The sequence below is a fragment of the Narcine bancroftii genome, chromosome 5 (genome assembly GCF_036971445.1).
Source record: "Narcine bancroftii isolate sNarBan1 chromosome 5, sNarBan1.hap1, whole genome shotgun sequence".
Classification (NCBI taxonomy): Eukaryota; Metazoa; Chordata; class Chondrichthyes; order Torpediniformes; family Narcinidae; genus Narcine; species Narcine bancroftii.
Window position 1 is genome coordinate 243,233,795 of NC_091473.1, and position 15,098 is coordinate 243,248,892.

The 15,098-nt window shown below is 42.3% G+C and overlaps 1 protein-coding gene across 9 annotated transcripts in view; it reads right to left on the reverse strand.

The window, feature by feature from the left end:
• Positions 1 to 15,098, reverse strand: part of tfeb (transcription factor EB) — a 101,555-nt gene that overhangs the window by 25,291 nt on the left and 61,166 nt on the right. For 8 of the 9 annotated variants that reach the window (XM_069941861.1, XM_069941860.1, XM_069941865.1 and 5 more), the window contains 3 exons: positions 6,308 to 6,557; positions 1,331 to 1,588; positions 947 to 1,042 (listed from right to left, as the gene is read on the reverse strand). In XM_069941861.1, coding sequence (XP_069797962.1) covers positions 947 to 1,042; positions 1,331 to 1,588; positions 6,308 to 6,508 — 555 coding nt within the window. In that variant the 5' untranslated portion in view covers positions 6,509 to 6,557. The remainder of the gene's footprint in view (positions 1 to 946; positions 1,043 to 1,330; positions 1,589 to 6,307; positions 6,558 to 15,098) is intronic. The other variant, XM_069941867.1, reaches the window with a different exon arrangement.

Genomic DNA, 15,098 nt, shown 5'->3' on the forward strand with positions numbered 1-15,098 from the left:
ATTTTGTAACTAGGAGCATAGCGTGCTCAATGTGGCTGCCAGGCTTCATACCTTACAACAACGACGATTATACTTCAAAAGGACTTAATCAGTTGTGAAAGGTTTTAGAAAATCCTGAGATGGTAAAGTATGGTTCTGGGATAACCTCTTGGATCCCTGGATATGACTCTGAGCTGTTTCAGAACCTAACCTGACCCCTTCCTCTAAAACAACCTGCAGGACTTGTCCCTTTTTGGAATCCAGTCTTAGATCCCTGATGTTGCAGTGTCCCAGAGCTAATGGGACAATGCTGAACACTTTGCTTTTCATTATACAAACTAAGGCCCTCCCTGGTATCGACAGGTTGCAGCTTGCCCTCCCTCCTGAAACCAACTGAAGAGAACCACTGACCCTCGTGCACAAGATCATCATCAATTAACTTGTCAAGAAAACATGTCTGCCGCACAAATGTCACTCACTCTTTAGTGGCACAAATAGCTTCTTCATAAACCCGCACAAGTTGCAACTAAATACATGGAAGCCTATCAATAAACAGCTATGTTTCAAACCAAAATCAGCGATGTGAATCAAAGAAAGCATTCTCCACTTAATCTCAAAAGGTATTTCAAGACCAATTGGACTATTTTTACAGATATTATGGGACAGCACACTATTGGATTAACCATAACTTTAATTCAATTTAAGTCCATTAATTGAGCAATATTGATCTTGGTTCATGATCAACATTTTTGTGATATTCAATGGAGGACTGGCTGAGATGGATTCATTTATTTCTATCCATTCACAAAATTCATCTCAATGTAATAACTAATGTCTATGAATGAGAAATATACTTTGCAGTTTTTTCAGAATCAGATACGGAGGTTGAGATTCAACTGTCAAGATTACTTCTCTGGTACATCTCTCCCAGTCTTTCAATAGAATGATTAGCACTTTATAAACTTACAGTATTTGGCATCTGAACAACAGGATCCCTATAGCCAAGGACATCGTCGTTATAGCTAGATTCCAGACTAATTATATCATCAATTACTTCATCCATCTAAATAAAGAAAAACAACAAAATGGTAAGTGCACCTGCTCCATACTCTGCCAATATAACACTGGACAAAGTTGGACAGTAAAACCCTGTCAAAATTAAACTAAGGTAGGGTAGAGTTCATAGTTAGGAAAGATACAGATGGACTGTAAAAGGTGCTTAAACAGGTAGGCAAAGGTTAAAAGTAGGTTAGAATATGTGGGGACAGAAGGATAGATTAATTCCATTGTAGGAAAGGGTAATTTCATCATTCTCCTTTTCTTAAACGGAAAACCTGTTCGATATCTGTACCTGTACCTCTCGTTCCGGATTGGAGCCAATGTTCAGCATAGCCATGGGGCTGTTAGGGGCACTGTTTCCAGTGGACCCAGAAATCCCGTGATCATTCCTCAAGCCGGGAGAGATGTTGGAAGGTTGAGGTGAGTGTGAGTGTCCCAGGGACTGCGTGACCATCCTGTTGCCAAAGTTGGTGGAGAGGAACTGCCTCAATTGTTGCTTCTGTGATTGCTGGATGTGGTACTTGGTGGGATTCTCCAGGTGAGTCTCGACCTACAGACACAGGGCACAACATTTTTGTTAACATTTGAAAAGTGCTAAATGTAAGGGCATTCCTGCGCAAGCAGCCTGCCAGAATAGAACGTCAATGCAACCCTAAAAGCAGAGGAAGTGAAAAAATATTTTGGGTCTCACTTCAGCCACATGGTGGAGTTGGAAAACTTAACAGGGCCCCCAATGTTCCCCTCAAAATGCATTTTATAGATTTTTAAATGTTCACATCCTGTATCTGCCAGATATCTCCTTCAAGGTAGAAGATTATCTCCTTAGGGTACACTGGACCTGAAAATAAATTGGTTTTCAGATTATAATAGTCCAGACACCAGTGCAAATTCAAGTGGATGCAGTGGGAGGAAAGGAGAGGTGAGAGTTGAGGATGTCCTATTGTGCCTACTGCCCATTGGATAAACTGCAAGGGCAAGATCCCATTTGAGAGGAGTGGAGGGGTGGATTCCCAGTGCTGGGTTTGTGACACATTGGGGATAAAGTGTTTGGGGTAGAACTTCCATCTCACAGAGTAGTTCCTTGATCTTGAGCTTTCAATAATCACAGTGTTAAGTACACACTAAAAGAGCATTTGACCTGGGTGATGGGTCTTACTGCCTACAGTGTGGAACTGGTTACCTTTTGGGGTAAAGTCTGCAGATACTCTGATTGAAGTAAAAGCAATGCCAGAGAAACTCAGCAGATCATACAGAGTACTTTGTCTAGTAAAGATAGAAGATAGAACAATGCAGTACAGTATAGGCCCTTCGGCCCTCGATGTTCCTTCCAAAAAAAAGTACTAAACCCTCCCTACCCCATAACCCTCTATTTTTCTTTCATCCATGTGTCTGTCTAAGAGTCTTTTAAATTCCCCCAATAGTTCAGCATCCACCACCATCCCCAGCAAGGCATTCAGGCATCCACAGCTCTCTGTATGAAAAACTTATCCCTGACGTCTCCCCTAAACTTCCTTCCCTTCACTTTGTACATATGTCCTCTGGTGTTTGCTGATCCTGCCCTGGGAAACAGGTGCTGGCTGTCCGCCCTATCAATGGCTTCCATAATCTTTAGACCTTTATCAAGTTTCCTCTCATCCTTCAACATTCCAAATTGAAAAGTCCCAGCTTTGCTAACCTTCCCTCATAAGAATTGTTTCCCAATCCAGGCAACAATCCTGGTAAATCTCATCTGCACCTTCTCCGTAGCTTCCACATTCTTCATAATCATGAGCTGACTAGAACTGAACATGAAACTCTAAGTGTGGTCTTACCAAAGATTTGTAGAGTTGTAACATGACGTCTCATAACCTAGACTCTCCCACCATGGGAAACAATCGTTCGACATCTATCCATGCCTTTCAACATTCAAAATGTCTCAATGAGATCCCCGCCCCCCCCCCCCCATTCTCCTAAATTCCAACAAGATCAAAATCTGTCAACCCCTTTTATTCCCAGAATCATCCTAGTGAACTTCCTTTGAACCATCTCCAACATCAGCACATCCTTTCATAAACGCAGAGCCCAAAACTGTGCACAATATTCTAAGTGAGGTCTTACCAGGGCCTTATAAAGCCTCAGCGTCACATCCCTGCTCTTGAAATTAATGTCATCATTACATTTGACATCTTCACCATCATCTTGACATGCAAGCTTACCTTCAGGCTGACCTGAACGAGGATTCTCAGGTCCCTTTGAATTTGGGTGTTTTTAATTTTCTTCTGCCCCACCGCTGCTCCCCGATGGTGGGACCCTCCCTCATCACAAGTAAGTGATTGTATATTTAAGAATGGTTGATCAACCATTTGTCATGTTACCCTTCTGTTTTGCTATTACACTGCTGGTCAATATGCTCACCATGTCTCTGTAGATACCTTTGTGACAACTTGCTCTACTTGCATCCATTTCCATCACCTGATTATTGTACCATAATGTTCACAAGATGGGCACACTTTGATCTTGGGGACTCAGTGATCCTGGCTCTTCTACCCAATTGCTGACCACAACTAGAGTGAAACTACAGGACAGTGACTACGGCAGTTAAAGGACCCACATAGGCTGTGAGCGAATAGCGACTTGTGGTTGAGTGATTCACAGAACCAGGATTGATCTGGGTGCTGAGGGAAAGAAGGATTCCTGATCACGATGGAGGTTTGGATCTGGAGCTCGAGTTGCCAATGGATTGAACAGGAAACTGTGTAACTGCAAAGGCTGCAGGAGCGCTGGAGGGAATCTTGAAAAGTCCAGCTCCAGATCTAATTATCCAAACACATCCCATGGGCTTGCTTTCAGAGCTGTTTTAAATTTAGACATACAGCATGGTAATGGGCCTTTCAACTCGCAAGTCTGCACCACCCAATTACACCAAATTGACCTACAACCTCCCCCCTCCACCCTATGTTTTTGAACCGTAGCCCCCGGGGGAAACCCACGCAGATATGGGGAGAACATCCAAATTCATTATAGACAGCGCGGGATTCAAATCCCGCTCCTGATCGCTGGCGCTGCAACAGTGTTGCGCTAACTGCGCTTCCAAAATGGAAAGAAATAACGTGCATTTACATAACCTTTCACAATCTCAGAACATCCACTAAATATTTCAATGGTCAATGCCATAGAATAGAAAATGCAGCAGCCAATTTACACACAGCAAGATTCCTAACAGCTGAGAGATAGCTAGTTAATTAGCTAATGAATTTTGCGGCTTGAAAGTTAATAGGATAAATCCCCTGCTTTGCTTGGGAAATGTTCCATTCAATTGGCTGCATTACTGTGAGTGCGGCACTCCCTCAATACAGTACCAAAAGGTTTTGCCTGGACTCAGGTGGGGACTTGAATCTGGAGCTTACTGAAACTTTTTTTTTCCCTACTGCAATTATCAACTAAATAAAATCAAGAAACTATGTCTGAGTCCTGCGACCGAGTCAGACTCCTGGATTTTGTTGGAACAACACATTATTGCAGAGTTAGTTCTTAGAGCTCCGTAGCCTTATAAACCATGGATTGCGAGTTCGTTCCTCATTGGGGCCTCATTTCTGTGAAGCGTGCTGGACAAAGTGGAGACACTCTGTTTTCCTTAAGAGTATGTTATATTCTAAATGTAACATTACATGAGAATAATGGAACCTTTACCCTTTAAATTTCCTTCATTGCATTCCACTCACTCTCCCCCCACCCCCAACCAGTCATTACTGCGGTCATGGAAGTTCCTTGTTTTCTAATCAAATGTCACTTACAAATTAAGACCTTAAGTCTGGCTTTGTACTGTTTCGGGAACTTGTGTTTCTACATCCCACTCCATCATTGACCTATTACATATCAGGCTGGCCAATATTTGATTCAATATAAAGGAACAAAAGAAGAGGGAGAAAGTGGACTTGTTCTATATAAAACGGAATGCTATTGGTGGTGATTCACACACAGTGTCAGGAATATCTTTTAAATATTAAACTCATTCTGCACTCTGTCCTCAGTGTTATTATGTTTTAGGATGTCAGTGTTCACCAAACTGATTACTGCACCTGTACCTGGTCAGAAATGACCTCAAATGCAAAAGCTTTCTTTCCTTAACCCCCCTCCTCAAAATTAAACATTTACTACTCATCTTCCAAATGCATTGTGCAGGGAAGCACCCTGCTGGAAATATCCATCTGCAAATTGTTTTCTGCCTCTTTAATAGAGTCAGCCTCTTGCTCATCAAGTGCTGTGTTCTCCCTTGTCTATGACTTTTTCAAAACCTCTTCCTGTGGATTCAATTGATATCAACAAATCCCAAGCAACGACCAGAATTTGCAAGGAACACTATTGGTTTCATGGCTCAATGTACCCCCTCCCCTCCCCCCGGCTCAAATTAAAATGAATGCACCTCGTTCTTGTGTGTGGATTTTGGCTATGCTTAGCTAAGCTTGCCTTTATGACTGAATTTTGAAGTAATAATTTTGTGTGAAAGGGAGCCACACATTTTATGTGAGACGATGGGCTGTGAGAGCCAATCCAAAAGCACGAAATAGAAACAATATCACAGCCTTCTTACTCTCTGATGTTATTACAGTCACATCGAGCAGTGTGGTTAGCGCAAAGCTGCTACAGCGCCAGCGAGCAGGGTGTGAATCCAGAGCTGTTTGTAATTCTCCCAGAGTCTGCATGGGGTTCTTCTGGGGTGCTCTGATTTTCTTGCACTGTTCAAAACATATCGGAAGTGTAGGCAATTAGCTGTAAGTAGGGGGCACGGGCTCGTGACCAGAGAAGGCATGTTACCCTGCTGTACATCTGAATTCCTGCTCCCTGTCATATCACTAACTCCAACCAGTCCAACGTTTTCCATCCGATGACAACATGGTGCACCTCTATGTACTGTCTCACCATCAGATTTAGAACGGGCTGAAGCAACACCAGTGTTTAGTCCACAGAAGTAAGGGACAGAGCAATAAGGGGAAATGGGGATCACAAAAAGGGTTAGGGGACATATTCAATGAGGAAGGTCCAAGAGTATGGGGGGTGAAAGCAAAACAGGAGATGGCAAGGGAGGGATACGGGAAAGACAGAAGAGGATAAGGGAGGAATAAAGAGGAAGCGATAGAAGAGAGAAAAAAAGGAAAGTAGGTAAGGAGAGGGAGATGCGAGAACAAATATCCAGTTTTCAGCCTCGTTATTGGGCCATTGGACACTGCCACTCCATTAGCCCATTTGCCACCAGCAACTTAAGCCTGTGAAGATCAGGATGCAAGTGTACCTTTAAAACCTCTCGAGGAACCTGCGGTCGTGTCTGCATGTGGACAGAATTGCTGACGTTGATGGCAGGTGTGGTGTTGATTGGCATGCGCTGTTGCATGAAATGCATAGCTGCCTGTTGCCGCTGCTCCTTCTCCCGTTGCTCCTCCTGCTGCAGCTGATCCCGCATTAGCATCATCCGCAGACCAGTGCGGGACGACATTGTGAGGGGTTGAGTCCCTTCTCAGGATTCTCCCACACAAAATACGTCACTGTGAAATATTCAGACAAATGCCACATCAAGAAGAGTTCATGCAAAAAAAAACACACACAATCCCTCCATTCTCCCAACCTGCTTCTCTGTCCTTTTTCTCCTCCACTCCCTCTTTTCCCAACCTCGCCCTCCCTCATCTCATTCTCCTCCTCTCTGATGTCCTTCCACTCTTCCTCACTCCTTCCATCCCTCCCTCTTCTTTCCTCTTTTCATTCTTGCCTTCCCCTTACCTCCCCTCTCTCCTCCTCCTTCCCCATTCCTTCTCTTCCTTCCCCCTCTCTATCTCTGCTCTCACCTTCCCCTTTAGAAGACAACAAGGAAGATTAACAAAATCAAAGAACTGTGAACCGCAGATAAGAGACCTGAAAGATCAAGGCCTGATTGTAGCAATCCCGGAAAGCAGCAGTTACATGGATGCTGTTACTTTGGGATTGGCTGATAACCCACAATTGGCATTTTTGCGATTATGGTTAGCGGTTGCAAGAAAATGCATAACGATAACTTGGAAAAATGATGTGGAATTGAATATATACAAGATGGTATAATGAACGCGATCGTGTTTATATTTGGAAAAAAATAACATAATTTGCAAAATAATTATTCGTTATTTGTTAAAATGTGGATTTTATATTTGGATTGTATGGCTATTGATCTTAAGTAAAAGTTATGTAAAGAGTTGGCACGTCGATTAATTAATTTTAAATGTATAATTTTTTTAAGGCTTTGAGGTGTGGGGAGGAAGTTAAGATGATGTAGTTAGTAGAGGGAGGGAGGGGGCAGGGGAATATTATCAGTATTATCATTATTTTTTATATATTTTTTTTCTTTTTTATATCTGTATTTGTATCTTGTATTTTCTTTTTTTGTAATAATTTGCAAAATTCTTAAATAAAATTTTCCAAAAAGAAACAGTGCAACTTGTCTGGCTCAGTCCAGAGGTCACCATACTCTATGAGTAAATGGATGTCCCATATTGCATTAACCAATACAGACAGCAAGGGCCAAGCTTGAGAAATAAACCGACATCAGTAAGCATCCCTGGTTTGCTGTGGGAAACCAGAGTTTATGCTTCTGATTACACTGGACCACAAAGATTTTGCTTCTTGAACATTTTTTGGATGTATTTTATGGATTTAAGAACAGTGGCTATCCCCCCTACACCATCAGACTCCTCAATCTTTCAAAGCCAAGATGAGACATAAGCCTCTTGTGAGCCCATAAATGAAGTCCATCATCCTCGACCTTGAGGGGTAGCCACGACTACAAATGCACAGTCAGTTTATTTATATTCGTTATTTTTGTTTGTTTACATGTTTATGCCGTGTACAGTTTATTTCTGCACTACCAATTAGTGGTAATTCTGCTGCGCCTCCAGGAAAAAAGAATCTCAGGGTTGTATGTGATGTTGTGTATGGACTCTGACAATAAATCTGAAATCTGAACTTGTGCAGCAGTTTCGAGTGTCTTGTGTACGCAGATCCCAAGATCTCTCCGTTCTTTCATACTCTCATTAACATTACATTCTGCCCTCAAATTTGACCAACTGAAATGAAGCACTTAACACCTTTCTGGGTTAAACCCCATATGCCACTTGTCAGCCCAGCTCTACATCCTATCAATATCCCTTTGTAACCTCTGGCAACCCTCCCAACTAGCCACAAAACCACTCATTTATTTTGTCGTCTGCAGACTTACTAACTCACTTCTTTGTCCAGCTTATGTATTAAAGAGAAGGATCCTAGAACGGACCCCTATGGAACACAACTGGCCACTGACTTCCAAGCAGAACACAAACATCTCATGCCTTCTCTGGGCAACCCAATTCTGCATCCACAAAACAAGGCCTCCTTGGATTCCATGCCTCCTCACTTTCTGAATGTTCCCACTGCATGGGGAATCTTATCAAATGTCTCACTGATATCTATATACACACATCCACCACTCTACCTTACTTCATCAAAGAATTCAATCATGTTTATGAAATATGACCTTCCTCTGACAGAGCCATGTTGACTCTCCCCTAATCAGATCATGCCTCTCTAAACTTGCAAATCCTGTCTCTCAGGATCTTCTCCAACAGCTTGCCCACCACTGAAGTAAGACTCACTGGTTCATAATTTCCTGCTTAACTCTACTCTCTTTCTCAAACAGGGGAATATTTGCAACTCTCCAATCCTCTGTTACTTCTATTCCCTTTTCCCCTACCCCAATTAAATGTTTTATTTAATTGTCTATTTCTGTCTTTCTCCAGCTATGGTCAAGGAGAGAGTTGTGATCACTTTCTCTGAAATGCTCGCCCTTTGAGAGATCTGACCCTTGACCTGGTTTACTTCCAGGTCATGCACAGCCTCTCCACTAGTTGGCCTAGTTACATATTATGTCAGGAAACTTTTCTGAACACACCTAACAAATTCTACTCCATCCAAACCCTTTACTCTAAGATGGTGACAATCAATATTAGCTTCAGAAATACCCTCAGATTCATGGTGAACTTTCAAAAATAAACTTACTTTTTCATTGCATCTTTAGCATCGGAGTTACCAAACCAAATTCAATTGGAGTACAGAGATACTGGGACAGGTGATTAAAAGAGGTGAGTTAATAGAGGATGAAGAAATGGAAGAGAGGCAGAAGTCGGCAAAACATTGTCAACACCATGGTCCGACAATGTCCCACCGCCTCCCATTTGAGTTAATAACTTCACCATTTTAGGATCACTCCTGTTCTTCATCAATGAGCCTCGAATAGTTTGTGAAAGAAGGCTGGGCCAAACCAAAATAAAAACACAATGGTAAAGAAACTCAGCTGGTCAAACAGTATACTTTATAGAGCAAAAATATATAACCAACATTTCAAGCCCTCTGGAAGACAAGCACTCAGTGGTACAAGGACAACTTCTTTCCCACTGCCATCAGAGCCCTGAATGAACAATGAACTTCAGACACTGCCTTGCTTTTTCTTTTTCTTTCACGATTTTAATTGATTTTGTAAGATGGTTTATATAAATGTTTATACTGTGATACTGCTGCAAAGCAACAAATTTCAAGACATGTATATTATAATAATATTCTAATTCTGATTCAGATTTTGTTTGACCTGCTGAGTTTCTCAAGCATTGTGTGTTAACTTCAATCACAGTGTCTGCAGACATTCGTGTTTTACTTCTAGAGGCAAACTAAAGATGCTTTTTAACTCCTCACTGTGTATGTTTGTTAAAGAATTCTCCGATCAGCAGAGACCACCTCTAACTCAAGGTACAGCACCTGCATCTGCCACTGCTTGGGTGGCAGGCAGTATTGGGAACTAGGTCCAACCCTCAGATCTGTGGAGGTAAGAACACATGGGAAGGATAGGCTTAGTCCAACCAAAGCAAGAAATCGAGCCTCAGATTGTGATGAGTAGGGTTTGGGGGCTGGGGAGGGAGGGGGAGAGGGGAAACCTGAGCTAAAGGGAATAAAGCACGCTGCTACTCTGTACCCTGCAGTAAATTTAACTTCTCCCTGCGCTTGTTCTTCCATGACTTCCTAAATGCTGGGAGAACCAGTCTGAAGAACAAGGATGCCAGCCTCATAATATGTGAGGCCAAATCGCAAGTGGACAACAACTTCCTGCATACATCCATTGAAGGGGAGTGGATTAGATGGACCTTATCAAGCATATGAGGTCATAAGAGGGTTTGATGTTGGGATGTTTTCATCAGTGGGTGAGTCTTGAGCAAAGAGATATAGTGACAAGATAGGGGGTAGGTTGTTTAAAACTGAGGTGCGCTGAAATATCTTCTTGCGGAGGGTGGCAAATGTCTGGAATTCTTTCTCTAGTGGGTTGTGAAAGCTGCGTCATTATAAGTATTTCAAGTGGAGGTGGATAAATATTTGATAGAACAAGGAATAGAGGGGTATGGAGAAAAAGGAGAGAAGTGAAGCTAAGCAAGTGTCGATCAGCCATGATTGTATTAAATAGTGGGACAGTCTTGAAGGGCCTGATGGCCAACTTGGGGCTCTTATTTACTTGTGTGAGTTTGCACACTCATCCAATGATTTGGGTTTTCCAGTCTCTTCCTTCGCCCCCACACATGTCAATCAATCAGTGTGCCAGCTCCTCTACTTCCTTAGGAGTTTGCGGAGGTCTGGTATGACACAAGAAACCCTGGCAAATTTCTACATATGTGTAGTGGAAAGTGTGCTGACCGGCAACATCACGGTCTGGGTTGGGAACACCAATGCCCCTGAGCGTAAAGCCTTGCAAAAAAAGTAGAGGACATCACAGGTAAAACCCTCCCTGCCATTGAGAACATTTACATGAAACGCTGCCATTGGAGAGCAGCAGCAATCGTCAAGAATCCACACCACCCAGTACATGCTCTGTTCACACTGCTACCATCAGGAAAGAGGTACAGGTGCCACCAAACATGCACCACCAGGTTCAGGTACAGCTGCTGCTCGTCTAACATCACACTCCTCAACAATGAACAATCATGGACTCATTTAAGGACTCTTACTTTTGTACTTTATCTTTTTTTACCCTCTCTGTATTACACAGTTAGCTTGTTTACATTTCTTTATTTGTTTACAGTTGTAAGTTGTGTACAGGTATTTTTGTTGCACTACCAGTGTCATTCTGCCTCATCTGCAAGATAAAGAATCTCAGGGTTGTATGTAGTCTGGCAATAAAGCTCAATTCTGGTAGGCTAATTCACTACTGAATTGTTGCTAAAATGTAGTGGAATCTGGAAAGAGTTGGTGGGCAAGTATGGAGATTAATATAGGATTAGCATAAGTAGATGATGAACAGTCGGTATGGTCTGGGTGAACTCAGGTCTGTTTCCCTGCTACGTTTGGGAGGGTGGGGAACTAGAGGCAGATTCTACAGGTCAGCAGTTTCAGATCGAATCCCCCCCCTCCCCCCACCACTGCCATTCACAAATGATGAAAGGGAAGTTGGAGGAACTCAGTATGTCAGGTTGTTCTCGTGAATTCCTGGATTCGTGACTCCAGATGTGACCAAAACAAAATTGCAAGCAATTATTATTAAATCCCAGACTAATGTCCGCACACGATGCAGTGCATGTGACAGTCACCAGGGCATGAAGTCATCTGCAACGTGGACACAGCTTCTCAATACTGTGTGTTCAGGGCAGTCCCACCAAACTCCCCAACTTATGTGCAAAACTCTGAAGGGCTTTTATAACTTATATTATTGCTTTTGTGTCCACTCTTGAGATTGGGATTCCAACAAGGTAAAAGGAACACCAACTAAGGAAGTTGTGAATATTGAGAATTGTGAAACATGCAGAAAAGTTGTTGAGATAAAGGAAAGATTCAACATGAGTAATCCTTTGTCTTGACCATAAAAACAGAAGTGCCTGTTGCTTATTTTTTTTAAATGTGTTTCTTTTTATTACACATTGATATAAGAGATTTAGTGCCCATTTCAAAACAAACTATAAACAAGGAACCTTGTCTCCATGAGGAGCAGAGAAGGCAATCCTGGTAGGTTTAAGTTTTGTGGCTTTCGTCTTGTGACTCAAGTCTTACATAGTGACAAAGCAGAAATTGCTATGTACTGAGCTGAAATGTTCTTATAAAAATGTACCCTCATGTTATTTAGTTAAAAAAAGGACCATAAGTAGTCCATTCACAAACTTGAACCCCTTTATTCATAGTTATACAACATAGAAGTCAAGTCGTCAAATTTATTGTCACCTGATGGTACAAGTACAAAATGACGAAACAGTGGTCTCCAGGCCTCAGTGCAAAAGCATGCAGACACACAACCATACTTAGAGGCAAATAATACAGATGCAGCACGAGCATAATATCTATAAAAATAAAAATAAGTAAATATTATTCTGTACGATGAGAGTCTCGGATGGCTATTGTGTGCATTCCCACTGCCCGTGATTAGTTCAAAATACACACTTTAAGCCAACTATTCCAATTCTGCATCCTACTTGTGTGCTGACGGGACTGTCCATGGCCTCATGTACAGTCAAACCAAGACCGCCCATAAATTGGAAGAGCAACACCTAATTTGCTGACTCATCATTCTCCAGCCGGATGGACTTCTCTAATTTCTGCTCACCTACTCCCCGTTCACTATTTCCATCTCTCTGCCTTCCTCCACCTCTCCATTCCCTGCCCACTCTGTTCATAGCGTCATCTCCTCCCCCCCCCCCACTGTTTTCTATGCGCCTTACCTTCCTTTTACACCCCCTGCCGGTGTTCTTTTTATACATAAGTCCCCTCATTTCAGGGCACCGTAATGTTTCGGACATTTGGCTTCAGAATCAGAATTTAATGTCTTGAAATTCGATGTTTTGTGGCAGAGTCATCGTGCAAACTTTCATATTATAATTCCCCTTTCAACATTTTTATAAATATTAAATAAATATGGTAGTGCATGAAAAGTGAGGCCATGTCTTGGGTTCAAAGGCATCTGATAGCAGCAGGGAAGAAGTTGTGTCATTGAGTGCTTGTCTTAGGCATGCAACATGGTAACAGGCCATTTCGGCCTATGAGTCTGTGCCGCCCAATTTACACCCAATTAACCTACAACCCCCTGGTATGCTCCGAATGGTGGGAGGAAGCTGGAGCCCCTGGGGAAAACCCACGCAATTATGGGGAGAACGTACAAACTCCTTACAGACTGCCTGATCGCTGGCGCTGTAAAGGTGTTGTGCTAACCGCTATGCCAACTGTGCCTCCACATTCTTATTTTTCGGCCTGAGTACTCACAAACACCTGTGAAACTAAATGTTCCAAACATTATCGTGCCCTGAAACGAGGGACAATGTATTAAAAAGTGCTGTAATTTCTACATGGTCAAATGAAAATATATACAAATAACCTTGAATAAAATCTGGAAATTGCACTTTAATTACATGTGAATTGTTTGATTACAATTTTAAAACTGCAAATCAGAGGAGCAAATAAATGAAAAAAAGTGTCTCCAGCCGGATCTGCCTCCTAAAGTCACATTCCACCTGAACATTATAGAAGGCACTGTACACATCCATAGATCCTGAAGGACAGCAGGGACAGTTAAACAAGATGATTTACAAAGCATATGGGAGGTTTTCCTTTATTATTTAATGCACAAAACGCAAGAGTAGGAAAGCTATTTTACAATTCCTTATAGTACTTTTACAGTTTGAGCATTATGTAGAATTCTACTCATCACATTATAGAAAGACATGATAGAAAAACAAGGGACATTTAACTGAGTTCATTATCATCTACTGTATACAGATGCATTTCAGCCTGGTATAGAGTCACCAAAACCCCTGAGCATAAACCCCTCCAAAAAGTAGTGGACACAACTCAGGACATCAGAGATATAACCCTTCCCACCATTGAGAACATCTACAGTGAACGCTGCCGTCGGAAAGCAGCAGCAATCATCAAGGATCCACATCATCCAGCACATGCTCTGTTCTCCCTGCAGTCATCAGGAAAAAGGTTTTAAGTACCACAAGATTCACACCATCTGGTTCAGAAACAGCTGCTACCCTTCCAACATCAGACTCCTTAATAACAAACTCAATCAGGGACTCATTTAAGGACTCTTGCACATTTTTGATTTTAAAACAATTCTCTCTGTATTGCAGTCAGTTTGATTACATTTCTTTATTTCTTTGCATGTGAACATTATGTACAGTGTTTTTTTGCACTGCCAATAAGTGATAATTCTGACTCACGCACAAAAAAATTTCTCAGGTTCACATGTGATGTCATGTATGTACTCAGGCAATAAATCTGAACTTTGAACTTTGTACATACACAACCAGAGGAAATAGTGTTTCTCAGACCACGGTGCACCCACAAAGGCATGGTACAGAAAATAGAAACCACTTATCACTCTTAGGTAAAACTTCAAAAAACCGGTTGCCATAAAGCAGTTGGGGGAAATATGAGAGATATGTAAGGGCACTGGTGCACCTCAGGCCTGTATGTTCAGCCCACTCCTGTTGATGCTATTGACCCACGACTGCAAAGCCTGATGCAGCTTCAACAGAGGCACTACAGAGAAGAAGTGTAAAAGAGGTGATATGGTGCAAGAATAACAACCTGAGTCTACTTGGAAAAGATTATGGAGATGATGATGGACTTCAGGAGGATCAAGAAAGACCACCCTCCGCTAAACATAAACAAGTCCGAGAGAGGAGAGAGCAGCAAGGTTTTCTTTAGACAAACTGCGCAGTAACAGGCCCTTTCGGCCCACGAGCCCATGCCATGCAATTACACCCAAATGACTTACAATCCCTGGTGCATTTTGAACAGCAGGAGGAAACCAGAGCCCCTGGGGAAAACCCACCCAGACATGGGGAGAATGTACAAACTCCTTACAGACAGCACTGGATTCAAATCCTGGTCCCGATCGCTGCCGCTGTAGCAGTGTTGTGCTAACCGCTACGCCAACCATGCTGCCCCAACAAGGTCAATTGGAGTCCACTCAACAAGTGACCTATTCTGAACACACATCTTCTCATTTGTCAAGAAGTTGTAGCAGGGACTGTACTTCTTGAGCAGACTGAAGCAGG